The sequence below is a fragment of the Monodelphis domestica genome, chromosome 2 (genome assembly GCF_027887165.1).
Source record: "Monodelphis domestica isolate mMonDom1 chromosome 2, mMonDom1.pri, whole genome shotgun sequence".
NCBI lineage: Eukaryota > Metazoa > Chordata > Mammalia > Didelphimorphia > Didelphidae > Monodelphis > Monodelphis domestica.
In genome coordinates, this window is record NC_077228.1 from 104,696,663 (window position 1) to 104,724,242 (window position 27,580).

At 43.8% G+C, this 27,580-nt stretch overlaps 1 protein-coding gene across 4 annotated transcripts in view; it reads left to right on the forward strand.

Annotated features, from left to right (window-relative positions):
- LGR6 (leucine rich repeat containing G protein-coupled receptor 6) overlaps positions 1-27,580 on the forward strand; it is a 167,799-nt gene that overhangs the window by 16,839 nt on the left and 123,380 nt on the right. Inside the window, exon 1 of one of the 4 annotated variants that reach the window (XM_007481145.3) lies at positions 26,738-26,958. The exons of 2 other annotated variants lie outside the window; for them this stretch is intronic. In XM_007481145.3, coding sequence (XP_007481207.1) covers positions 26,870-26,958 — 89 coding nt within the window. In that variant the 5' untranslated portion in view covers positions 26,738-26,869. One more of the 4 variants, XM_056815733.1, reaches the window with a different exon arrangement.

Here is a 27,580-nt window from a genome sequence, read left to right on the forward strand (position 1 = left end):
ACTCTCAGAACTTTAGTTTCTTCTTTAAATATATTTGTCCTGGCATGTTAGGTTGTTAAAGGGAAAAAAGAAAGGGATTTGGTTCTGGACTTGAAGATCCCATGAAACAGGACAGAAGAGAGTTCACAGAATCGCTGAAACTCAAGTGGGAAGGGGCCTCAGAGGCCATTTACTCTCACCCGTCTCTGACCAGGCTTCCCATTTTCCCGATGCCAGACAAGGGGCCATGCAGACTCCAGGGCAGGGGCCTCTGCTTCCTCCCAAGGCAGCTTATTTTGCTTCTGCATAGCTCCCGATGTTAAGAAGTTTTTCCACACCCCAAGCCTAAGTTTGTCTCTCTGAAAATTCCACCCATTGCTTTTAGGTCAGCTCCCTGGGGCCAAGGAGAACAAGTCTAATCCTCCTTTCACATGACAGTCTTTCAAATACCTGAAGGCAGTTATCATGTACCCCCTAAAGAATGGGATGCCATGGTGTCACGGCTCCTGGATTCCAACTGGGTCTTAGTGAGACTCTGGGGACCTTAGAGCCAGGCAGACACAGATTCCTGGGCAGTGCCCTCCCCTAACCCATCCCTCTCATCTCCATAGCCTGTCCCCTTCCAGCACCTCAGAAGGGCTCCATGCCCAGTCCAGAACAAGGCCCCCCATTAACTATGTGCAGTGGGCGGAAAAAGGAATGCCCACTTCCCCCTGCCAGCCGACGCTACGCCAGCTCTCCCTTCCATGCCTGAGCCCCATTCCTGAGTGCAGAGGCCCAGGGTGCTCCTCTCCTCTCTGCTTGCCCTGCCTGGCACCTGCCAGAAAGCATTTGCCCTAATGGGCCAGCCTGGCACAGGAGGGAGGGGGAATAGGAGTTAAGGGGCCATTGCTCCCCAAGGAAAATGAGAGTGTGTTAGATCTCCTGGGGGGTCCCTTATGTGTCTTCATAAAGACAACTCTTGAGAGAGTGGGTGGTGAAAATCCCGGGGTTCATTCTCTGAATGCTGAGCGCTCCCCCTCCCTTCCCCTCAATGGCACTAAAGTCCTTGAAACCTACAGTCTAACTTCCTGCTGTGAGGGCTAAGAGGACCTGGGTTTGGAGGTGTACATTGCCAGAATTATGAGGAGGGCGAATCACCGAATAGCAGATCTGAAAAGACATTTTGCTCCCTAATTTTACAGGAGAGGAAACAGGCCCAGGAAGATTAATAAAGGAGTGGCCAGGGGGAGGTGGGTGGGAGTCCCATTTTTCTGGACTTCCAGTTCTTCTCACTATATATTCTACTGTCTGAGGGGGCCCTCTTGAAATCATCTTGCCCAGTCCCCTGCCTTCAGGCTAAGCTTAATTAAGTCCAGATAGTGCAACTTTTAGGTTACTGTTCTGATTTCTCATCACCCTCTGCCTGGCTTCCCAATACAATCCTTTCTGCTTTAGAGTCAAGATGTTTCTCTTATTCTGGCTGGAATGGATGTCATTGAATCATATTATTATTATTTAAAAATTTTATCTTCCATCTTAGAATCAATACTATGGATTGGTTTGAAAGCAGAAAAATGGTAAGGGTTAGGCAATGAGTGTCAAGAAACTTGTCTAGGATCACACAGCTAGGAAGTTTCTGAGGCCATAGATTTGAACCCAAGACCTCCCAACTGGCTCTCTATCCACTGAGGCACCCAGCTGCAGCAAGTCATATTAGAACTGAAAAGGACATTTCCAATCTTCAAATCCAACCCCTCCATTTTAGAGATAAGGAAACTGAGACTCAGAGATTTAGTGATTTGCTGGTGTCACAAAGTAAATTAACAGTAAGGTTAACTTGTCTCTTTGCTCCCAATCTAATCCTCTTTCTGTAGCAGCCGATTCCTTCCCTACTAACAAATCTCTCCCTCTTTTTTTCTTTTCTGGGTTCTGTTCTGTTATCCTCTCGAGGTGACTCAAGATCTCTGGTGTTCTCAACCAGATTCTCATTCGGGGTCGCATCTGATATCACCTCAGGGGTTCTGGCTCCAGCTCAGCTTGGCACCAGCCACGTCAGGCTGAGGGAGAGTGACCATTAGTAGAGAAAAACAGAAGCAACATCTGCTTAGGCCAAATTCTGCGAGGCAGGGGATCTCAAGAACTATTTCCTTCCCCATTGGTAACTGGAATAAGAAAGAGGATGGACCGGGACCATCCCAGATTTCTTTCACTCACAGCCAAGCCAGCAAGTTTTCCACAAGGATCTATCCTGACTGTCAAGACCCCTTATCTATTATATGCTTCCCCAACTAGTCATGGGTCTCACTAACTCAGTCTCTTGAACCATTGCTCATTTTCTAATAGCTCTGATGTTTTTCCTCAATCCAGCCAAGCCAGATCTCTCTGGTCCCATTTAGTCTTCATTTTCTACAGAAAATCTCTAACCTCCCCTGTCCCAAACCATTGAATGGTTTGTAGATGCTTAATAAATGCTTGTTCCCTCCCTCCCTTCCTCCACTTCCTCTCTTCCTATCTTCCTCTATCCCTCCCTCCTTTCTTTCTCTCCCTTCCTTCCCTCCTTCCTTCCTTCCTTCCTTCCTTCCTTCCTTCCTTCCTTCCTTCCTTCCTTCCTTCCTTCCTTCCTTCCTTCCTTCCTTCCTTCCTTCCTTCCTTCCTTCCTTCCTTCCTTCCTTCCTTCCTTCCTTCCTTCCTTCCTTCCTTCCTTCTTTCCATATGAGCTTTGTGCTTAAAGGTACCTGTTAACAAATGTGCCATGTGAGGTTTCTAACTTAGCTCTGGGCAAAGTGTTTGCTGTCCAGGCTGCTGACTCCATTCTATGGCCCCCAGGCAGGGGAGAAGACTCTATGCTCCCCACCATGCTACTGCCAGTGGGTTTTGTGTTTATCCTGGTCCCAGGTTTAATAGAGGACAGAATGACTCTCCAAACACCCCAAACCTTTCAGGAGAGAATGAGTACTTAGTCCAAGTCTTGAGTGATTCCCTGGAGAGGGCCATTGGGGGCATGAATGCTTGGCCTTTGGCTTATGGACACTGGCTGAAGATCAGAAGATGGGGAGATCAAAAGATGGGGAGATCAGTGGCACAGCAGGTGGTCACTTGGAGGCGCCAGAGGCTGCAGCTGCTGCCTCCTCAGTCCTGGGACTGACCCAGGACTCCCTCCCCTCCTGTTCCCTTCTCCCCAGTCCTTTTCTGGCCAATCAGAAACCCAGACAGACTCCCTTTTGCCCACCAGGGGCTCCCAAGTTACACTGCTGTCCCAGATGCAGACCAGGAGTGGAAATGGGGCAAGCTCTGACTGGCATTCATGCCAACCTTTGGGGGGCACTCCTCAGGTCTACTGGGTACCAGGAAAGAACTTACATCCTTTAAGCCTGTTCTGCTCCCTATACCTAGCTCAGAAGTACAGGAAGAAGCCTGGATATCCTATTTTCTATCTCAGTTGACTCTCTAATCTCTGACCTTGAATTTCACACTCCTATGGCAGTCTCTTTTTGATCTTATTGTAGCATGAGGGAGCAATGTTAGCATCAGAAAGAACTTTCTGGTAGAGACCGAGGGTCACTGTCCCATCTGTTCCTCAAAATACTGGATAAAAGAAGAGGGGCTTTTGATTAGGCAGGCAACTTGGGGGAAGTGGAGTGCTACCTGGAGAAGATGATACTTCTGGACTCTTGTAAGTCCAGTAGTAGTATAATGGGAGAAAAGAGTCAGTCAGGGGCTATAACAATCATGACACACTTGTTGTTCAGTTGTATCCCACTCTTCATGACCCCATTTGGGATTTTCTTAGCAAAGATGCTGGAGTGGCTTGCCATTTCCTTCTCCAGCTCTTTTTACAGATGAGGAAACCAAGGTCTACAGGGTTAAGTGACTTGCCCAGGATCTCACAGCTAATAAGTATCGGAAGCCACATTTGAATTTAGGAAGATGAATCTTTCTGACTCTAGGCCCTGAGCTCTGTCCACTATGCCCCCTTAGCTGCCCCACATAGCATATATTTTATATAAATTCTCTCATTTCCTCCTCACAGAAACCCTATTCTATTATTCTATTCATTTTACAGATGAGAAAACTGAGTCACAGAGAAGTTAAATTATTTACTCAGGGTCATACAACTAGGAAGTGTCTAAAACAGGATTTGAACTCAGGCCTTCCTAACTCCATGTCTGGCACTCTGACTGCTATACCACCTACCTAGATTTAACTGAACTGAGATAGAACTCGTGCTGGGAAAGGTACTGGGGATGGTATGTGTCACTCATATGAGATAATATGAGATAATAACTATAAAACAATACTGGGTCTAGTATATAGTAGACATTGCAAATGTTTATTATTGTTATTTATCATCATTATTATTTTTATTATTTTGCCTTCCAGGGGCCAGGTGGAGATTTTTCTTGGGGTGGGCAATATTTAATTCCTTCTAGCTACAGAGATCACTTTACCTCTCGAGGGATCTAGGGAACTCTCTTAAAATTTTCAATTGTAGGGAAGGCGACAGCCTGCACAGATAGAGGGAATTTCCTCATCTGGGAGCTCCTTGTATCCAAGGCTGCCATGAATGAAATCGCAGATTTAGTCTCTATGTCTATGATATCAGTATGTTGGTGTTTCTACAAATGTGGCAGGTAATCGGCTACACACTCTTCAGGAAAGGGGTATCACAGCAGGAGTGGGACGATAGGAACTCTGTGTGTAGGCTCCTTGCAAAGCCTGTGGATGAGGAAAGCCTGACGATGGAACAATGGAGAGAGGATATCCCTGGAATGAAGACCGATTTCCCCATAATTGCTCTCTGAGACCCTGCTCATCTTCTACTCCTAGAACCTTTTAGTTTTTTGCCTTTATTCTCTTACTGGGGAGGAGAACGAGAAGAAGGGCTGGCATGGGAGGAAGAGGAGGAGAAAGGAGAAAGCAATAGGTGATTTGTGTTATAGTTGTCAGATCAAACATGGAGCAAGTCATTTGAAATCTGAGACTCAGTTTACTCACCTGTAAAATGAGAGAACTAGACTGGAACATTGCTAGACTCCAACTGTAAAGACTTACAGCTTTAACATTCCATAATCCTGTTGGCGAGGGGCAGGGAACAGAGTGGTCATTGGTTTTATTCATAGTTTTCATACGAATTTCAGGGAAATTTGCAGGTTCAGTCCAGGATGGGTCAAGTGGGTTGGCCCAGTCTGGAAAAAAAATGGACAGGTTTGGGTGTTGGATCTATCTGACTGCCCTGGTGGGTGGTCCTGTGCAGCTTAGTGTGTTAGGGTGGATTTGCTTTTTCCTTCTCTAGACATCAGGACTTGAAAGGGAAGAGAAAGGAAGAGGAAAGAGAGACACCATCCAGCTAGGACAGTAGGCACTGAACAACCCAGGGAGGTGAAGGAGGAACCCTGAAGAAAAAAAGGCCTTCCCCCATCCCCCTCAACTTTCTGCCTTCGACACACCCCTGCCTGTCTGTTTATCCGGTAAAATAAAGGCAGCAGGACTAGGAGCTTCAGCTAAACAAACTACAGCAAATGCTGGGATCTCAGCACAAAGCCAAGACCCTACCTTCTGGGTTCCTTGGCTTTCTCTGGATGCCTCACCCACCCCACCTGTCTCCTTACACACACACACACACACACACACACACACACACACACACACACACACACGAGTGTGCACCTCCTTGGGTTGGAGAGGTGGAGGAGGAGGGTGGATTATTCTGGCTATAATAATAATAGCTCATATCAGCATAATGCTCTGTGGCTCCCAAAGGGCAAGCCTTGGGACAATTCCGTGAGGTGGGTAGGAGCTTTGAAGCATTTAGGGGATCTATGATTTCATCAATTTGAGTTTTCCTTCCATGGGTGAAAATCTCAACTCTTCCATTTTTTCTCATCCATTCTCATCAATGGCTTCCAAAGACCTTTCACCCAATTTACTGAAAGTCCTCCTTCCCCAAGTTCTGTTGATATGATCATGATGAATATTTATGTAGTTTCATAAAGTTTACAAAATGATTTCTTCACATGGCAGATAGGAAGAGCATTATCTCTATTTTTATAGAAGAAGGCTAAGGGACTGGTTTAGAATTACACAGCAACTAAGTGTCAGAGTGGGGATTTGAACCCATCTCCTGGCTCCAGGTCTTGGAAAGAGTCTCCTAATTGTTTCCATTACACCAGGCTACTGCCCTCAGGCTGAGCATCTGTTATCTCTCCCTCTTGCTACATGACCAGCTCACTTCTTTTTCCAGCTTTCCATGTCCTTGGTGTCCTTCACACCTATTCTGGCAACAGAGCCATTGGCGGCAACTTACTCCAACCTCCTTGTTCCTACCATGTGTCTTTCCATTGCCCTTTCGGATTACTTATAATTTTGATTCTTTGAAGATCAAGTGTTCCATGATTCTTATCTACAGAGCAATCCTTGGAGAATGTTTAGGTAAAAAAGTTGGACATTTCCAGCATGGGGAAGTTGGAAATAACTGAAAACACTATGATATATCCCCAAAGCAGTTCAAGTCTGAGTTCTTTACCCACTAAACAATGGGCCCAGATAATTTTTCAGTTATATTTCCTAAAACACGTACACATGTGAATACATGTTATGTATGTATACAAATACACATAATATATATGTATGTATATACACCCACCCACATATATATAATTAAATGAGTTGCCCATCCACATGCATTTCATAATCTGAGCAATTTCTTTTTCATCCACTTGCTTTTTCAAGTATAAATGGTTAGATAGACATTAATGTCTGACATTGCTCTGGATTCCATGGAAAAGACTTGTATTTTAGGGCTCCCTATAATTAATGCCATGTCAGTTTGAATAGGAAACCTTGGGATCAGTAGGGAAACTCTTTGTTTGGGTCTTATAAAGAGCCCCATTCATGACACTGGTGAACAATTGAGGTGAATGTCTCTCTGTTTCACAGCTCTCTTTGATGTTAAGTCATTGGTGCCAGCAAAGTGGAAGTTGTGGCAAATTCTCTGGGGCAAAAAAGCTTCAAGTCCAGGCTGGGAGACAGATAGCGTCTCTCTTATGGGATGGTCTGCCTGGATAGGTTCAGATAAGATCATCACTAGCTTGACCATAGAGTAATGAGTTTCTCAGCGGTACTGATTTTTGAAGGCTGCTTACTAAATTAGAGAGATCTTTTCATCTGCCTCCCTAGAGAGTATACCCACATCAACAAAAGCAAGGGTCCTTGAAGTATTGATGTTAATACTTAGTCATTCAGCATCTGTCTTAGTCACAGAATTTTGATATAAAAAGGAAAATATTTTACTTGCAAAGAGTCTTCCTTCGAGGCTTCATTTACGAGTCAAATATTTTTTTTGAAAATTAGTGAATAAGCACATAGCAAGATGAAATATTTTCTGTACCTCTCAATCAAGTGTGAGACCAAAATGTGGTCTTTTATAGAGAAAGCCATTTGGGAAAGCTGGCCTGGTGGCTCATGCTGTCAACAAGGATTTCCAAGGACACTCCAGGATTTTATAGAGATCAATAGTTTGATGTTTTTTTCAATTGCATTTAAATTTTTTTAGTGCTGGATAAGTCATTTCTGATCTTTTCTTCTCTTTCTGGAGTCCTTCCCTCCATTAAATATCTTGAAAAATTGATCTCTAAGTGCCTGTAAAACATCTCCAGCACATATTTCTTCTGTATGCCTTTGTTCAGATCCAGATACTCTCACCAACTTCATCTTAAGTTCCCATAACTACTTCCTCAAATATTAATTCAGTACAATTCCATTAAACACCTACTGTCTACAAAGCACTGTGCTAACTCCTTGGTGTTGTTGTTGGTCAGTTGTTTCAGTTGTGTCTGACTTTTGGTGGCAAAGAGACTGAACTAGTTTTCCATTTTCTTCTCCAGCTCATTCTACAGATGAGGCAATTGATGCAAACAGAGTTAAGAAACTTGCCTAACATCACACAGTTGCTAAGTGTCTGAGGCTAGATTTGAACTCAAGTCTTCCTGACTCCAGACTGATACTCTAGCCATTGTGCCCCTAGATGCTCAATTCCTTGGTAGGAATATAAATTTCTAATAAGACATAGTTACCTCCCCCATGGAGCTTACAATCTATTAGGATACAGTCTGGTAGGCTCCCACTCTGGGACATCCAACGCACAAATACTATCCAATATCCAGTAGTCTCCCAGTCTAGCAAAATATGCATTGGGATTGGTAGCACCCAAATATGGTGGGTGCCAGATACTGTCGCTAATGAAAAAAGACCACCATCAAAAGCCCTGGCCATTTCTGCTTGTCATTCTTCAGAATTTGCCAACAAATGCTCTTGAGGAGCATGTCTCTAATTTCCAGTTCTCTCCAGTCTCATTTTCTCCTCTCTTGTTGTTCCTATTTTGCAAGTGAACCTGAACTCCAAACCAGTTGCCCTGGGCTGCCGTGCTTCTGCCTTTGGCACAGAGATTGATAATTTGTTGGCTGAGTCAGTTTCTGGATCCTTTAACCATTGTCACTTTGCACTAAGAAACAGTGATTGAACCACTGTCTTTACTTTTGTCCACTTTCTTCCTTTCTTTCTTTTTTTGGTTGATAGCTTGTTTAAACAGGTGGGATGGGAGCAGCTGTAATCACATGTAGTGTCTTCTCCTCCTCTCTGTCGTTTCTTCCACTGTGGTGTTTATTTTGACCTTTGTTCTACCAGTCGATGATATGACTGCACACAGACAGCTGATTCCGAAAAGACTAGCACATCTGCATGCAATCATTTCCTGTCTGTTAATACAGAGTCAGTTTCTTTCTTCTTTTTTTAATACCATTCAATGCTCCCTATGTCTGGTGAATTCCAGTTATCTTCTTTGACAAAAGTATCCGTGATGGATAGGCTCGATGAGCTTTTACACAAACTGCAAGCTTCTACCTTCTTTCCTTTCTTAATCCCAAGCTTGGAAGAACAAATATCATTAGCCTAATTTTATAGCTAAGGAGCTTGAGCCTCAGAGATATAAAGTGACTTACAGCTAGTAAAGGAGAGAGCCATGCCTTGAACTCCAATCTTTTTTTTTTTTTAATAAACCCTTACCTTCCGTATTGGCTCCCATGTATTGGCTCCAAGGCAGAAGAGCAGTAAGGTTTAGGCAACGGGGGTTAAGTGACTTGCCCAGGGTCACACAGCTGGGAAGTGTCTGAGGCCAAATTTGAACCTAGGACTTCCCATCTCTAGGTCTGGCTCTCAATCCACTGAGCTACCCAGCTGCCCCCCTCAGGTCTTCTGACTCAAAGTCCAAGACTCTACTATGCCAGAGAGGTTGGTCATTTTTCTGGAAAGAACACCCCAAACTGTAGGTTCCTGTCTCAGGTTTGGAAAATGAAGGGGGGAAAAGCAGAGGGAAGAGGAGACAGAGCCCTTATCCTCAGAGTGTTCCCATTTTGATGGGGGAAGCATGCAATCTGACTTTGGGTCTCTCTCAGGGTGGTAGAGAAGGTATAGAACCCTCAGGGAGCACCTAGCCTATTGGGGAGATAAAAATCATCATAGAGGGCAGGGAAGTGACTCAGTAGATTGAGAGCCAGGACTGGAGATGGAAGCTACTGGGTTCAAATCCAACTTCAGACACTTCCTAGCTGTGTGACCCTGGGCAAGTCATTTAACCCACATTGCCTCGCCTTTACCATTCTTCTGCCTTAGAACTAATACAAAGCATTGATTCTAAGATGGAAAGGTAAAGACTTATCTTAACCAGGATACCACCTGAAAGACAGAAAAACTATAGCAAATGATACACTTGGCCATAACTGTAGACTGACCTAACTGTTGTAGGGAATGTTGGAGGACCAGAACCTGGTGGAGTTAAGCACAGAAGGCATACTGGAGAAGGCAGTCAAGCAGGATTTGTAAGGAGAAGAAAGGCATGGTTATTAGATGGTTTGGGAAAGGCCACTTCAACCAGAGGTATGGCAGGAGGGGATGGGAAATAAGGAGCAAATTTACCTGGTTGGGAGAAAGAGAGTGAGCCAGGGAGAAGCTGGATGAGTTAGGTGAGATGGAGAGGTGACTGGGTGGTTGTATTCATTATCATCCTTAAAATGTACTCTCTGGTTGGGATGGTGGTTTATGAACACTTTTGAGTGTTTTCATTCACCATATTTCTTCTGCCATCCATATGGCCACCTGCATCAGTGTGTCTGCCTTGTGGTGCGCTGGTTGGGGTGGGTCATTCCCTTCTTCCATGGGGCACCATGTTTGTGAACTCTCTCTGGATAGCACCCAGCAAAGTCATGTGGAATTGAGCAGTATTCCTTCCTAAGGATGCTGAGTTTGGCACAAGGGGCAACTGGGGGGTCACTTTGGCTTTCAGCTCACTCTTCTGCTGAGCCTTCTCTGTGCCAGTTGTGGTCCCTGTCCTCAAAGAACTTGCAATCTACTTTTATTTTATTTTTAAACCCTTACTTTATGCCCTAGTGGCAACTCCAAGACAGAAAGGCAAGGGCTAGGCAAAGGGAGTTAAGTGATTTGCCCAAGGTCCCATAGGTAGGAAGAATCTGAGGCCAGTTTGAACCCAGGACCTCCCATCTCTAAAGCCTGGTACTCTATCCACTGTGCTACCTAACTGCCTCTACAATCTAGTTTTAATTTACTTTACTTTAATTTACAATCTATTTATAGACTTATTTCATGTTATTTTCACGTCTATGTATTACATTCTAATCAACCTGGCTTATTTGCTGTTCACCTTGAACATGGCATCTCCCACCTCTCCATCTTTGTCCTGGCTGTTCACATACTTGAAACATATTCCCTCTTCAACTCTGTCCTGTAGCAGCCTTAACTTCTCAGGCCATGTCCTTGCTACTTCCTCTATTAAATCTTTGCTCATCCTTCTGGAGGTTATTATTCTTTCCTTCCTCATATCATCAGGCCAAAATTTGCCTGTCGTATTTATTCTTCCAGTAGAATGTAAGCTCTTTGAGGGCAGGGACTATTTTTCATTTTGTTTTGGTATCCCTAGAACAGTGTCTTGAACAGAGTAGGTGCTTAATAAATATTAGTACTGTATTTCATTGCATTACATTGTATTGTATTGCACTGTATCGCATTCTCTACACAGTCCCTTGATGTATACAAAGTACTTTCCTCATAAGAATCCTGTGAGGTAGATACTAAATTATTATTTTCCCTGTCTTATATTGTTGTCCAGTCATACTTGATTCTTTTGGACCCCATTTCAAAATAGGTTTTTCTGGCAAAGATACCAGAGTGATTGCCATTTCCCTTCCCCTTTCATTTTACAGATGAGGAAACGGAGGCAAACAGGGTTAAGAGACTTATCCAGGGTCACACAGCCAGTAAGTGTCTGAGGCTGGATTCAAACTCAGGAAGATGTCTCCTTGATTCCAAGCCCACCACCTTACCCACTAGGCTACCTCACTGCCCTGTCCTTCTCTTATAGGTGCAAAATTTGAGGCCTCAAGAGGTCACTCAGCTAATAAAGGTCAAAATCAGGTCTCGAACCCAGATTTGTCTAACTCTGGGTCAGGTTTTCTTCCCATTTGGGAACTCTTCCACACTGCCGCCACAGGCTAGATGTGTCTTTTCCTGGCCCTCCCCTTCTACACATCTGAGGCAAGATGAGTTTTGGAATGGCAATTTTAAAAGAAAGGCAGATGCTGAATGACCTGAAATGATAATGATAATTCTTGGCCTCAAAGAAGAGCTAGAAGAAGGCACTTCCCTCCCTTTGAGGAGGTGGGAGGGAGACCATGAGAGTGTAATACTATAGCTGTCACACTTTTTCAGTGTTTCCTTGACTTTTGCGGAAATTGTTTTCTCTTTTTCACTCCCCCCCCCCCCCCAATCTTTACTTTTTGTCTTAGTACTTCTATGAAGAGTGGGAAGGACTAAGCAGAGGGGGTGAAGTGACTTGCCCAGGGTCACCCAGGTCAGAAGTGGTCTGGCTAGGATCTAAACCCAAGTCTTTCTGATTTCGAATCCAGTGCTTTTCTCACCATGACACAGGTTTGAATTTCAGCTCTGCTCTTTGCTAGCGTTGGGACAGAAAGCAATCAACTTTCCCTCTCTGGGCCTCAGTCTCCTCTTCTGTAAAAGGAAAAGGTTTTAAAGATGATCTCTGCAGTCTCGACCAGTCTGGGAGAAGCAGTGGCAGGAGCATTCTAGTTAGAAAAGAGGAGACTGCTCAGAACAGAGGTGAGCCCGGACTCCATCCGTTGTTGGGGAGAGGCTAGGTGGGACACATGCTTCCTCAGAGACCCCCATCAGTGTGGGCCCCAAGCCTTCCTGCAGGCACTGCCCCACTCACTTGGACGTGCTCCACCCTGACTATTGCGAAGTCCCAGGCCCAGGAGGTATGACCCAGGAGGCCTGGATCTCTTTAATTTCTCTGCCTGTGGGTGGCAGGGCTTGGCAAGGGAGAGAGAGGCATGGAAAAGAGATCGAGACGCAGGTTGCGCAATCTCAGCCACACTCGGCTTTTGTGAAACCCCAGCCAAGCCCCAGACACAGGCAGAGCGACAGCTCACACAGGGAGGACCCCTTTCCCTTCCTGATATCTGTCCTTGGCTTGTCATAAATAATCCCTCAGTGGGGAAAGCCCAGAGCGCCGTGTGCCCCCCAGTACCCTCTCATGAGAAATAGCGCATGACTGTGGCTTTCAGACACACCGAGGTCATACCCTGCCCACCCTCCCAACCCCTCTCATCCAAATAGTTTCACGAAGGAACAGCCCAAAATAGCACCATTAGTCTGTCTGTCCTTCTTTAGAAAGGGGCACCCATTGGGCTTCTGAGCTGGCAGGGCTGCTCCCCTCCTTCAGAATGGAGTCCCTGATCCCTGGGCTTAGTCCCCACCTTAGCTCATGGCTATGGTCACGCCAACCACACCCTTGGCACAACCTGGCTTCTACGTTTCCTCTTTTCCAAACGAGAAGGCATAGGTGGAGTTGGGATTGGCTCTTTACCTGAAATTGCTTCCTGTGGTTCCAAAGGATAATTTCCCAATGTCTGGCATTTCTGATCAGAAAGGACCTTCTTCCTGTGGTCTGTCCATTCCCAGCCTTCAGGCACATTTCCCTGACTCACTTGATTCAGGGATTAAAGATTCTTTTTCATTTGTGAATTTCCTTCTTCCCTTCCAAATCTTTTCCTTTAGATCTCTTCTTTTCTCTCTTCCTGTTCTCCTATCCCTTCCTTCCTTCCTTCCTTCCTTCCTTCCTTCCTTCCTTCCTTCCTTCCTTCCTTCCTTCCTTCCTTCCTTCCTTCCTTCCTTCCTTCCTTCCTTCCTTCCTTCCTTCCTTCCTTCCTTCCTTCCTTCCTTCCTTCCTTCCTTCCTCCCTTCCTTCCTTCCTCCCTCCCTCCCTCCCTCCCTCCCTTCCTTCCTTCCTTCCTTCCTTCCTTCCTTCCTTCCTTCCTTCCTTCCTTCCTTCCTTCCTTCCTCCCTTCCTTCCTTCCTTCCTCCCTCCCTTCCTTCTTTCCTTTCTCCCTCCCTTCCTCCCTTCCTTCTTCCTTCCTCCCTTCCTTCCTTCTTTCCTCCCTTCCTTCCTTTCTTCAAATATATATATATTTATTAATTCATCTAAAAATAAGAATAACATACCATCACATTAATATGAGTAGCATTTAAAATATATAATTATATTTTCCAAAACAAAATAATTAGTAAGAAGATTATTCTTTTCTATAATTTTGCAAATGTCTTTAATATTTGGCTTAAAAGAAGATAGTTGGATTCTCATATCTTCTGCCTTCAATCTGTTGTGATAAGTAGTTTTGGTTAAAGTATATGAAGAACATTTGGCCTTGCAGAAATATTTTAGTAGATAAATACTATTTAAGTATTATGATGAAAATAATTTTGATCTTATGGTCTCCCTGGAAAGGTCTTGGGAATTCCCTGGGGTTCTGGGGGAGTCATACTTTGAGAATTACTGGTCTAATGACTAATTGGATAGCTCTAATTCCCTTTGTCAGTTGTGCTGTTATTGCTGTTCAGTCAGGGTTTCCTTGGCAAGACACTAGAGCGGTTTGTGTACCCTTTTCCAGTTTATTTTATAAATGAGGAAACTGAGGCAAGCTGGGTCAAGTGCCCAGGGTTACACAGCTTGTAAATGTCTGAGACCAGATTTGACCCCAGGGAGATGAATCTTCCTGACTTCAGGCCTGGTGCTGTATACACCATGCTGCCTAACTGCACTAATATTTATGATAGTAGATGGTATGTGTAGTCCCCCATAATCATCATAAATCAATTTCCACATGTCTCACCTAACAGCAGGGCAGGTTGGCTGTCCATATTTTTGTACTCTAAGGGATGCATCTGTCACAGCCTAGGAGCCTTGATAGTTCTGGTTGAGAAAGCAGTTGTTTAATCATTTCTCTTGTCCTATGATAGTATACAGAGTATCCTTTACAGGAAACATCATCATTTACATCCCTATCTGGCTTAGTCTTTGTACTAGTGGTTGGCCTTTTTTGCTTAGCATCCAACAGAGTAAATGGCCATCCTTTCTCACCGCTTGGTCATTAGAAAGTACAACTAATTCTCCTTTGGGCAAAAAATATTTCTGGTGAATAGTCTTGATAGGGTCCCATCTACTCTTTGGGGCTCTTCTGTAAATTGCATGTTGCGTAGTCTCTATAGATTAGCTTTCCATCAGTCAGCCTCCAAGGTTGCTAAATAGAACTTTCTCTTCTTGTCATAGGTGTTAATGATGTACTCCAGCATTATTAGTATTTCAAAAAATTTTAAACCCTTACTTTCTGTCTTGGAATCAATACTGTATATTGGTTCCAAGGCAGAAGAGGGCTAACAATAGAGGTTAAGTGACTTGCCCAGGGTCACACAGCTGGGAAGTGTCTGAATCCAGATTTGAACCTGGGACCTCCTGTTCCAGGTCTGGCTTTCAATCCACTGAGCCACCCAGCTGCCTCCTATTTTTAACCCTTACCTTCTATTTTAGAATCAATACTGAGTATCAATTCTAAGACAGAAAAGTGCAAGGGCTAGGCAATTGAGGTTAAGTGACTTACCCAGGATCTACCTCACTACCCCACTCTAGCTTTGTATTGTCTTGTTTCTATCATAGCTCTTCCAAGCTAAGGCCATGGCTAGTGGGCAGGCTTCTCTAAGCTTTCTTCCAACTCAGAGATATAGTGAGTACAATTATTTGCATCCTCTCCTTCATCCAGGTCTTTGAAACATAGATTTGGGCTCCCACTCAAACATGAGCAAGTATGGTAGAGAGTGTAGCATCATTCCTGATCGCATGAACTAGAAATGACACGTGTTGACAGCATGGAGCCTTTTCTTCTGGTTGGAGAGGTCCCAACATGTTCAATGGCTTGTGGTTGAAACACTCAGGCTGTGGGGCTTTTTGTGGATGGGAAGGTGCCGTTCTTCACTTTTTTATCTCTGCCAAAGCCAACATTTCCTTGAGTACTCTGTTCTCAAAATCTCCACCTTTGTCAGAGTGGGTCCTGTCAAGGAATCCATAGACTGGAAAATTCTTTTGTCACAACACATTAGCAACTGTGGAGGCTTTTGGATTTCTGGGTGAGCATGCTGCTTAAGTACACTTGGCAAAATCATCCATCACCACTAAGATGTGACTGACATTTTAACTCTGTCCTTCAAGAGATAAAATTTCTTCTTCTTTTTTTTAAACCCTTACCTTCCATCTTTTTTTTCTTAAACCACACAAGAGTGATAAGGGCTAGGCAATGGAGGTTAAGTGACTTGCCCAGAATCACACAACTAGAAAGTGGTCTGAGGTCAGATTTGAACCCAGGACCTCTCATTTCTAGGCCTAGGTCACAATCCATTGAACCACCTAGCTGCCCCTGTGTCTCCCTTCTCCTATAGGAGAAATCCTCTTGAAATATCCATTTTGAGGGAGGGTCTAGACCAGGCACCCTTTATTCTTCTGGCTCTGCTTCTGATCTCTAGACTTTGTCCCCAAGTCTCATCTGCCTTCTCACTCTGGACATTTCCTTAGTGATTTAATTTCGTTACTGATTTTCTCACCCTAGGAGATCCATCTTCCCCTAGTGCCCCCTTCCATCTCAGAAGATCTATTTAGAGCAAAGGCACAGATCAGCCATCCCTTATTCTTTTCCAGGCTCTGCTTCTGACTTCAGATTTTATCATCCTTCCTTCATTAAAATCGAAGCTCCTTAAGGACAGGGGCTATCTTTCTTTTCCCTTGTATTTGTCTCCCCGGGGCTTAGCATAGTGCCTGGCATAGAGAAAACACTTAATAAATGTTTGTTGAGGGGTAGCTAGGTAGCACATGGATAGAGAGTCAGGTCTGGAGTCAGGAGGACCCAAGTTCAAATCTGGCCTCAGACATAACTCAATTAATAACAATTGCTTAGCCCTTATTGCTCTTCTGTCTTGAAATGGATACTAAGACAAAAGAGAAAGGTTTGAAAAATAATAATAAATGATTCTTGATCTAACTCATTGATTTAGTTAAAATATATCAGTGGATTGTTGTTTAGCTCCCTGTAAAGTCTCTAAACATCTCAGCAATTCTCCATTTGAAAGCCAAGAATTCAAGCTTGTCAACAGGGTGTGATGAGTTTCCCTGTCAGTCAGACTTCTTCTGTCAGATTCATTCGGGTGACCATCACTCTCTTGGGATAGCATAGTTCCCAAATCTCTTCTGTGGGCCTCCATGTGGAGAATGGAAGGTTTGCTTGGTTCTAGTAAGCCAGCATCATTGCATGGGTAAGGTAGTTGATGAGATATTTGAAGGCTTTTCCCCTACTTGTCTATACATCTATATCCAAAAGGCTTTCTATGATTAAAAAAAATTATTACCCTGACTTAGAATTGATACCAGGATCTATTCTATTTGTTTTTTCAAAGTACCAGCTACCGGTATCTATTCTAAAACAGAAGAGTGGTAAGGACTAGGCAATTGGGGTTAAATGACTTCTCTAGGGTCACACAGCTAGGAATTATCTGAGATCAGATTCAAATCCAGGGTCTCCTGATTCCAGACCTGGAGATCTATCCACTGAATCACCTGACTGCCCCTAGCTTTGTAGGTTTTAAGACAGTTTTACCTTTTATTTTTGGTTCTGAATCTCTTCAGTCATGTATGAGTAAGGTCATTAGATGGTTTAGCAAAAGTAGCATAGTTCTTTTCCCCCCCCAAAATCTTAAATTAAAAAAAATTATTTCATTAAATATTTCCCAATGACATTACATTTTTTTCACATTTGGCTTCTAAAATTTTTGAGTTCCAAATTCTCTCCCTCTAGCTTCTCCCCCACCCCTTGAGAAGGCAGGTGATATGATATCCATTCTACTTGTGAAGTCAGGCAAAAGGTATTTCCATATTAGTCATGTAGTAAAAGAGAACACAAGGGGCAGCTGGATAGCTCAGTGGATTGAGAGCCAGGTCTGAAAATGGGAGGTCCTTGGTTCAAATCTGACCTCAGACACTTCCCAGCTGTGTGACCCTGGGCAAGTCTTTTAGCCCTTGCTGCTCTTCAGTCTTAGAATGGATACTAAGACAGAAGGTAAGGGTGAAAAAGAAAAAAATAAAGGGTCTGATGCCCCACCTAGGATGCCTCGGGGCATCCTTCCTCAACCAGTCTCAAACCAGTCAGATTGGTCAGATACAAGCAGCCTCATCTTTGTCTTCTTCAGACTGAAGACCACTCTATAAATCTTGGACTGAAAACCAACGGCTATGGTTTCCTACCTTCTCAGAAGTAACTATTCCATGCTCAGAATTACTCTTACCTCGTGTAATATGCCATTTCAGGTGGTTAAGTGGCATTAGATCTGGAGTCAACAAGCCTGAAGTTTAAATCCAGCCTCACATATTTCCAAGCTTTCTGACCCAGGGCAAGTCAATTCATTATGTTTGCCTCAATTTCCTTATCTGTAAAATGCCTGAAGAAGAAAATGTCCAACTGCTTTAGTATCTTTGCCAAGAAAACCCTAACTGGGGTTATGAAGAGTTAGTCACAATTGAAAAATGACAGAACGACAATGGCAACATGACTTTTTGTTTCTGTGGAACACAGCTAATCTTGGGCAAATCAGGGTTATATTTTCTATCTTGGCATGCTTGGCTACAGGCCTCTTGGATTTTACTGATCCTCTCTGCCCTGATCTCTGTAGGAGATCTGAGGATAATGTTGGTAGGCTTTTCTTGTTTATGCTGAATGACTGTATCAATAAAGCTTAAATATGTTTCTTGTAACATCTTGCCTCCCCATATTGACTCTCCAGCCTTTTCAAACAAACCTGCCTAATATAAGCCTTCCAATGCTGTTTTCTTGGGAGACATGGCTCTTTTCCAGAGAAAATGCCAACTTTCAGACTATAGTATTTGTCTACCACAAGGGATAAGGCTTTAGCTCTCTGTATAGGTGACATGTTCTTTCTAGACTTGCCTGTGACTTTCAATTTTGATGGAGCAAGTCCTTCTTTGGTTAGTAGAGCTCCTACCTTACAGTTAGTTCCTCAGATCTATCTATCTATCTATCTATCTATCTATCTATCTATCTATCTATCTATCTATCTATCTCTATATCTATTTCTATGTCTGTATCCATATCTATTTCTATTTCTATGTCTATATCTATCTATATCTATATCTGTATCTATATCTGTCCATGGTCAGAACTCTCAGGTAAAACTAGGAAAAACTTAAAGTTATCTCATCTGCTTTTAAGGCCACCATTAGTGACCTTAATTGAATACTCTGAGTCCTTTACATTTCTGCATGATACCCTTAAGAAATCTCCATCCTTATGGTAAAAAAATCTAATTATAATATTGTTGTTATTTAGTTGTTTTCCTGTGGCATCTGACTCTTCCTGACCCCATTTGGGATTTTTTTCCTTTTTTTAAAGTTTATTTATTTAATTACTTTATAATATTTTTCCATGGTTCCATGATTCATGTTCTTTCCCTCCCCTCCTTCCCTAACCCTCCCCCCCCCATAGCCAACAAGCAATTCCACTGGGTTTTACTTGTGCTATTGATGAAGAACTATTTCCCTATTATTAATATTTGTACTAGGGTGATCGTTTAGAGTTTACATCCATTTGGGATTTTCTTGGCAAAGATACTGAAGTGGTTATTCATTTCCTTCTTTAGCTCTTTTTACAGAGGAGGAAGAAACTGAGGTTAACAGTGTTAATTGATTTGTCCTCACACAACTTGTAAGAATCTGAGTCTAGATTTGACCTCATGAAGAGATTTTCCTGACTCTGGGCTTGTTGCCACCTAGTTCCTCCAAATCCTAATATTACGATATTTCTAGTCTTTTTGATTATAAGTGCTTGCTAATTCTATAGTACTCATTTTGATTGATTACACTATATGTGACAACATTGATACTAAAAGATTGATTCAAACAATAAATGTGCATGATTTTTTCTAAATTAAATATTGTGCATAACAGAATTTCATAGCAACACTCAGAAATTCAAAATCATAAATAGTTTCAAGAACTTTTTCAGGTATCAATAATTATGCATACTGTAAGCATTCAAAACCAACTTATAAACAGTCCAGCCACAGATATATTGTGTGACAATAGTTTCATGCTAATATCAGGTAAGGTATGAAGTCAATCTAGTTTGGCTATAAACTTCCAGAAAATAAAAGAAATATAAAAATATTGAAAATAAACAGAACTTTCTGGAATAATTAATGGAAGAACAATCCCATTATACAACCAGGAAATGAAACAAAGTTTTCTGTGCCTAAAAAGCAAACAATTTCAAAAAGCCACTTTACTCACTACAGGGAAAAAGAAATGTAGCACAAAATGTGAGTTCTAGAATGGAAAGGTAAAAATCTTCTGAGGTAAAATAACGAAAGCAAAATAGATTAGACTAAGACCAAGGATATTCTAATATTCACAAGTGCCCTGTTGGAGAAAACAATTATATGACTGTGTGATGACCAAACAAACCGGATTTCAGAAAAACAAGGAGCTCCTAAAACACCACCAAAGTTCCAAGGCTAAAAACACAAAATTAGGGAAGAAATAAGCAGAGAAACCTGAAGAGGGAAAAAGGAAGTGTCTCAATGACCGGCCCCCATGTGTAACAGGGTTATGGCATACTCTACAGGTAGTGAGACTGGGTGATTTCCTTGTAGTAGAAATAGATTGATTGCCTGGGACAGAAGGACTCAGGGCAAAGACAGGCCACCCAATCTGTTCTCCTGGCTCCTTTAGTTCTCAATCTTGGCTTAAAAGGTTGGGCTCCTGTACATAAAAGGGGAGGGGTGAATGCAAGTTCAAATATAACACTCTCCCTAGTCTTTATTTACTTCTCCAGTTTATTACCTTTTGTGGCTGAAAATGTGGTCTCCTTTCCAATTCTAAGTCCTTTGACTTAACAAGAATCTGTTGAGTGTCTACTAATCCTCTCTTAGATCTAATCTCCCTGCATCTAACCTCCGGATGTCGTGTAAGACTAATTCTGTCCTCTGGGGAAAATGAAGCATCTTTAGTTTGTGCAGTTAGAGCTCAGAGCTCTTACCATCTGCACGTGGAACCCTCCTGCTCCCTCTCTCCCCCACGCTGTTGCCCAGTGTGGTGGGTCCAGCCTCGTCCATGCCCACTCAGAGAGGAGCTGAGAGCTGTAGGAGGTTTTCATTGCAACCTGCCAGGCCAGGGGTGGAGGCACCCCAGGATGTTAGGATTGGCAAAACAAGGCAGAGGGAAGACCCTGTGGTCAAGTCTCTGAAGGATTCTTTCAAGGAGATCTTTAAGAACAGGGGAGATTTCCCTCCCTGTCTCCCCCTCTCCTCGCTGTTTGGACAGAGAAGGTAAGGGTGATAGCAGGTGAAGAGGGGGGAAAGCAGACCAGGCCCCTTCTTAACTGAAGTGATGGGCAACCTGGGCCCAGAATGGGGAGAGACAGCAAAAGATGGGGCTGCCTCTCCTCCGCAGCACCTTTCCCCCTGCCCTTAAAAGCCTCTTGCTCTTCTCCCCCAGATCCCAGGGAGATAATCACCCTTAGTGCAGGCTGGATGGAGGCCCAAGCCACCATGGCACCCTTCCCCTCTGGAAAAGGGCAAACAGAGGTTCAGCCTCCCCAGGACTTCCCCAGAGAAATCCTGGCTCTGCAGTATTCCAGTGTTCCCTCCCCAGCATCCTCACTCTTATCAAACCTGTTCCCCATTGCCATGGTGACATGGCCTCACCCAGCTCCCTTGGGTGGTCCGGTTGCTTCACAAGATTGAAGCCCTGAGAACATTTTCCTAACATGCAGCCAGAAACTTCTCCTTCCTGCGCCTGGGGGATGCCCCTCCTCTCCTCTCCCTTTCCTCCTCCTTGCCTCCCTTCTCCCTTCCTCTCCCCTCCTACCACCCTTCCAGGCCTCTGAGGCTCTGGTCTCTTCTGGGGAAGATTTTGGTACTCCAGAAACTGCTAGGAAGAAGGGGGGAAAAGAGAGAGAAATGACCTTAAATGAGGCTTGAGGCAGGCCTTGTGGAAGCTGACCTTGAATAGCCAGGTCTGTGTGGAAGGAGCGGCCAGCGTGTGGCAACTGTCCCAGGTGAATTGAAGCAGGGAGGCCTGAGAGGTCTTTGGAGCTCTTTCGTCTCTCCCATTCCTCCCCATTGGAAACAATTTTGTCTTGCCCCAGGATGTGCGGTGGGGGCCTATGTATGTCCCAGCATTCTGGCATTCTCTTCTCCCTTCCATCTCTTAGAATCCCCAGCCTCTTTCAAGGCTCTCCTCAGGTGCCAACTTCTAGGCAAAGCCTTTCTTGACCCCCCCAGTTGTCAGGGCTCCCTCCTCAAATTACCTTGTATTTGCTTCTCTCTGTACATGCTGTCTCCCATTGCAGCCCCCTTGACTCCCCAAGTAGAACGTCCCCTGCTCATGTGAGAGGTCACAGATCATTTCTCGCTTGCCTTTGTTGGTGTCCCTGGTGTGCCTTGCCTTTCCCAAGCTCTCCTCATTCTAGGACCTTCTCTCTGCTCTTTAGTGCCTATTTATCTGGTACGTAGCTCATTTGGACACACTGGTTTGCGTGCTGTCTCGCCCATTAGACTGGGGGGGCTGTCTTTTGCCTTCTTTTTGCCCCCAACAATTCACACACAGTGTCTGGCACATAGTAGACACTAAATAATTGCTTATCTACTGAAAGACATAGAGAGAGTGTAATAAATGATCACAGACTTGAACCTCACTCAAAAATATACTCCAGACAAGGACTCAGCAGCAACTCTGGCCCTAGAGTTTCAGATCCCTAGAAAAAATCTAATCTTTTTCTAGTGTTTTTTTTTTTTTTTTGAGTCAGGCCTTAAAAGGCCCCTGTATCTTTGGGTTCCTTCTGGGTATGTTCCCTCTTCCCTATAGATCCTTGCCCTACTTTCTTCTCAGATTTTCTTTTTTTTTTTAATGGGCCAAAAGGGAGCCCAAAATTTAGTCCAGAGAAGGAAGGTATCTCGTTGAAAGTCAGATTCCACACCCCCCAAAAAAAATCCTAACCCTAGTGTCTTGACATTGGTCATGGCAATTACTATCTCCAAGCTTCAGTTTCCTTCTTTGTACAATCAATCGGTTGACAATAAGTACCTATTGTGTGTCAAGGCATTGTGCTAGGATCACCAAGATAAATAAAAATTTATTTATATAAATAATTTATTATTTATTATTATTATTTATTTTATTTATTTATTATTATTATTAAATAAAAATAATATATTATTTATTATAAAAATTATTTATATAAAAAAAATTAAAAAAAAGCTAGTTCCTGGTCTCAAGGAGTTTATATTTTATGGAGAGGATATGACATGTTTACAGATAAGTAAACGTAGTACACACACGCCTAAATATTTACAAGATAAGTGTAAAGTAATTTGTGTGTGTGAGGGAACAACTAACACTTGAAGGAATTAGGAAAAGGCTCTTGAAGGAGATAGTGTTTGAACTGAGGTTTGAGGAGAGAGGAGGTTCAAGAGACAAAGATGAGGAGAGAGCATTCCAGGCATGTTCAAAAGAATGGAGGCAAGAAATAGAACATCTCGTAAGGGGAGTTGCAAGAATAGAATATATTGGGGCAGCTAGGTGGCACAATACATAGAGCACTGGACTTGGAATCAGAAAGACTCACTTTCATGAGTTCAAATCCAACTTTAGACAATAACTAGCTGTATCACTGTGGGCAAGTCACTTAACCCTGTTTGCCTCAGTTTGTGGAGATGGAAATGGCAAATTACTCTAGTATCTTGACAAAAAAAAAATCCAAACTGGGGTCACAGAGAGTTGAATATGACTGAAATGACTCTAAAACAACAAACAACAAAAAGAATTTACCAGGTAGAAAGGTGGGTTGGAGCCAGTCTGTAAAAAGCTTATAATGCCAAATAGAGAGGCTTGAATTTTGTCTTAGAAGCAATAGGGAACCACTAAAGCTTCTTATAGCAGAGGGTCAGATCTGCATTAAAAAAAAAAAAACACACCACCTTACCTTCTGTCTTAGATTCAATACTGTGTATTAGTTCCAAGGCAGAAAAGCCATAAGGGCTAAGCAACTCGGGCTAAATGACTTGTCCAGGGTCACAGAGCTAGGAAGTGTCTGAGGTCACATTTAAACCTAGGACCTCCTTTCCCAGGGCTCTCTAAGCCAGATAAGGGACCACTAAGCCAGCTAGCTGCCCTGGTCAGATCTGCTTTTCAGGAATTTCATTTTGGCAGTTGTGTGAAGGGTGCTTTGAGAAACCAAATCTGGGTACAAGAAGACCATCCAGGAGGCTTTTTGCAAAAGTTCATATAGGAGGTGATGAGGTGTCCTGGACAAGGATAGTTGGGTGGATATAGGGATGTTCTGGTAAATGTTAAATGTCTCCTTAAGAAAAATATAGACACATTTTTACATTTAATCGGTCTTATAAACACTTCCTTAAGTCTGTGTAATCAATCAACTCTGATTTATAGCTGGTTTCTGATTTCTGAGTTGTAATTGCTCACTGAAAATTTAACAATAGAGAAATGGTTGGAGCACTCAAGAATATGAGAAATATTGAGCAGAACTGGCCAATTAGAACAGCTGATTAGATATAGCGAATGAGCAAGAGGAAAGAATTGAAGACAAGTAAGTTTCAAGGATGAATGTCTGCCTTTGATAGAAATATGGAAGTTGGGAGGAGAGGTGGCTTCAGGGGCAAAGATGAATTCTATTTTGGATATGTTGAATTTTTTCAAAGGTATTTTATTTTCCTAATTACATGCACTGACAATTTTCCACATGTGTTTTCCAAAATTATAAGATCCAAATTGTCTCCTTCCTTCCATTCTCTCCCCTGCCTCCAAGATGATAAATAATTTGATCAGGATTATACATTTATTATCAAGACATGTTGAATTGGAGATGACTGTGAGATATACAGGTAGAAATGACCTGCGGGGAGGTAGTGATGGGGGGGGGGTAAAATTTATGAGAATGATGTGTTTCGAGATTTGGAAATCCTCTTCTTAGAGATGATAAATCTATTGAAACTGATGAGATCAACAAGTGAGAAAATACACAGAGGCCCACATAGAGAGGGTTGGACATTGAATGATGAGCCTGAAAAAGAGACTAGGAAGGATAAATTGACAGGAAGAGAACCATAATGGAGCAGTGTATTAAAAAAAACAAAAACAACAACCCAGAAAGGACGGAAAGAGAGTATCTGTTCAAACAAGGATTAAATGGCCTCTGAGGTCCTTTCTAACTTTAAAACTATGATCTTATCCTTTTTCTAGTCATCCTTATTTACCTTCTCTGTAGAATTTGAACACTCTCTTAATTTTAAGATGAGAAAACCAAGGCTTAGTTAAGTTAAGTGACTTAGTAAAGGTCACATGTAGCAAATTTCAGAGGTGGAATTTGAACTGAGGACTTATAACCTGAAGAATCAGAGCTATTTTCTCTAAGTCATACAATAAAAAGACCATTAGTGGGGCAGCTAGGTGGTTCCATGGATGGAGAGTCAGGCTTAGAGATGGGAGGTCTTGGGTTCAACTTCACACACTGTGTCCCTGGGCAAGTCACTCGATGACCCCCATCACCTAGTCCTTACCACTCTTCTGCTTTAGAACCAATACACAGTATTGATTCTAAGACTGAAGGTAAGGGGTTTAAAAAAAGAAAGAGAGGCCATTAGTCCCACCAATGAGAGAGAAATTTCTGTAGAGAAGTTGGAAAAAAATGAGCTTTTGAGGAAGAGAAGAATGAGGAGAAGAGACTGTGGAGAGAACTCAATAGACCACGATTTTCAGAAGTTTGTCTTGGAAATGGAGAGGAAATAGAGGATTATCCTTTGCTTGAAGACCTCCCCTGCCCAGACAGAACCAGGTGTACATCCCCAAAGATAGATACCCACAAAACCGAAGAATACCTCCTTGGGTACCACAGAAGTACAGAAAGGCAATTTGGTGGAAGGGAAAGAAGGCTGTCCTGGGAGGTGTGGAAACCTGCTTTTGACACCTTCATTTTCCTTGTCAGTAAAATAAGGATGTTGGGGCTACCCTAATCCTTGCCGTTGTTGCCATTGAGACATTTCAGTCATGTCTGACCCATTATGACCCCAGTGTGGAGTTTTCTTGGCAAAGATACTGGAATGATTTGCCATTTTCTTCTTCAACCCTAATCCATAGGCATTACATCAAGGCAACTTGGTGGAATGGAAAGTCAAAGAGATCTGGCTTTGATGATGTTGGGCTACCTTACTCCCCAAGTGTACACAAAGGTAACTTGGGATGGAAAGAAAACTACCCTGGGAGTCAAGGAACCCTGGCTTTGCTACTTACTGCCCTCTTTTCCCTCAGGAGTAAAATAGGGATATTGGGTGAAGTAATCCTAAGTTTGAGAGCTGGAAAAGTGTAGAAAGAATACTGTGGGGCAGCTAGGTAGCACAATGGATAGAGCACCAAACCTGGAGTCTGGAGTCCTGGGTTCAAATTTGGTCTCAGACACTTCGTAGCTGTGTGACAAGTTACAAAACCTGGGTTTGAATTTTGGCCCATTCTACAAATCCCTTCACCTCAGTTTCCCCTCTTGTAAAATGTGGAGTTTGGGCTAGTTGATGCCAATGGTCTAGTCCAGATTTAGAAATTATAAACAGGTGTTGGGAATGTCTTCCTTCCGCAGCACACCATGGACTCCTTGGACGACCTCTAAGTTCTCCTTCAGCTTTGTGCCCTGCACACTGGTGAGCCAGAAATGTTTGCCCCAGCCAGCCTCTTCACAGTGACCTTAGTTAGGAATCTGGGATTTAGAGATTCAAGGGACCCTCAAAGCCCTCTAGTGAGGTCCCTCACTTTAAAGAGAAGGAAGCAGGTCTGGAGAGAAGTGGCACTCAAGATCACACAGGTACTATGTAGCAGAGGTGGGATTCGAACCCAGGGCTTCTGATTCGGACACAATCTCAGAAGGATGAATATTGCTCCTAAGGCTTCAAGAACCGGTACCTTAGGCCTTGCCAGTTCTTTGCCGTCAGACACAGCGCTGCCTCCAGGTGTCCATTGTCCTGCCTTAACTATTCCCTAGGTAGTGGGGGAAAGCCCGTACGTGTGTGTGCTTAGCGTGGGGCTCCAGCTTTGGGATCTCCGCTTAGAAACCTTCATTCCTCCCCCTCCCAGAACTGTAAGTTCCTGTCCCTTCCCGGCTCCCCTTAGCTGTTCCCGCACCCCCCACCCCCACCCCCAGCCAATCCTTTTGTGCACCATCACGGCTGAATGGGGCTTCGTCCCTGCCCCCTCCCCCGGTGGAAATCCATTCTTCCCTGCTCCTCCCTCCCAGACGGCGAGGCTGGACTGCTGTCTTAAGCCAAGAGGTGCTGGGCCGGTGGAGGGGGTGGGGGGCAGGATGGGGCCGGGGGCCGGGGGGGGGGGAGAAGCGCCATCTCTCCTCTCCGCTCCCCCTCCCGGAAAAGAACAATGAGCGGGCTAATCAGGACGGGGAGAGCAGCGGGCTTTGTGAAAGGGGCGCGACTTCAAAGTCTCGGAAGCAGCCCCTGGAGGGACAGGTGAGTTATGAACCCTGAGTCACAGGCCCTGCGCTCCCCTTGAACTCCAGTTCCTGTGCCTGTGGATACAAGTCCAGAAATGCTCAGGGTAAATATTTAGAATTAATCGTTTTCGCGGCACCTCCAACCTCCCGCCGGGCTGAGGGGGGTGGGGTGGGGGGACTCCGCGGGGGACGAGACGGAGAAGACCCCAGGCTTCCCATCCTGCCGTCTGACTGCAGCTGGGCCCAATCGGAACACCCACCCAATGACCAGCCTCAGAAAGCCCATGGTCCCCCTTGCTCCATTCCCCTCCTGCTCCACCTCTGAGGGCAGGGGGAGGTAGGACGTAGGGGCCAAAATCCCACCGCTCCGGTAGAGTGCAGGAGTCGGGAAGACCCCAATTCAAATTCTGATCGATGTCCCTCGACAAGTCACCTAACTCCTGCCTTCTTCAGCTGCAAAAAAAAGGGAAGATCACTCTGGCACCTGCCTCATGAGGGGTTTGTGAAGATCAAATGAGATAACATGTCTTGCCTTAATATCTACAGAACACTTTTCCCGATGGGAGGCACACAGTAGGTGTTGATAAATGCGTGTGCCCCTCCCCCTCATATCCGTGTTCCAATTCCATCTGTATGAA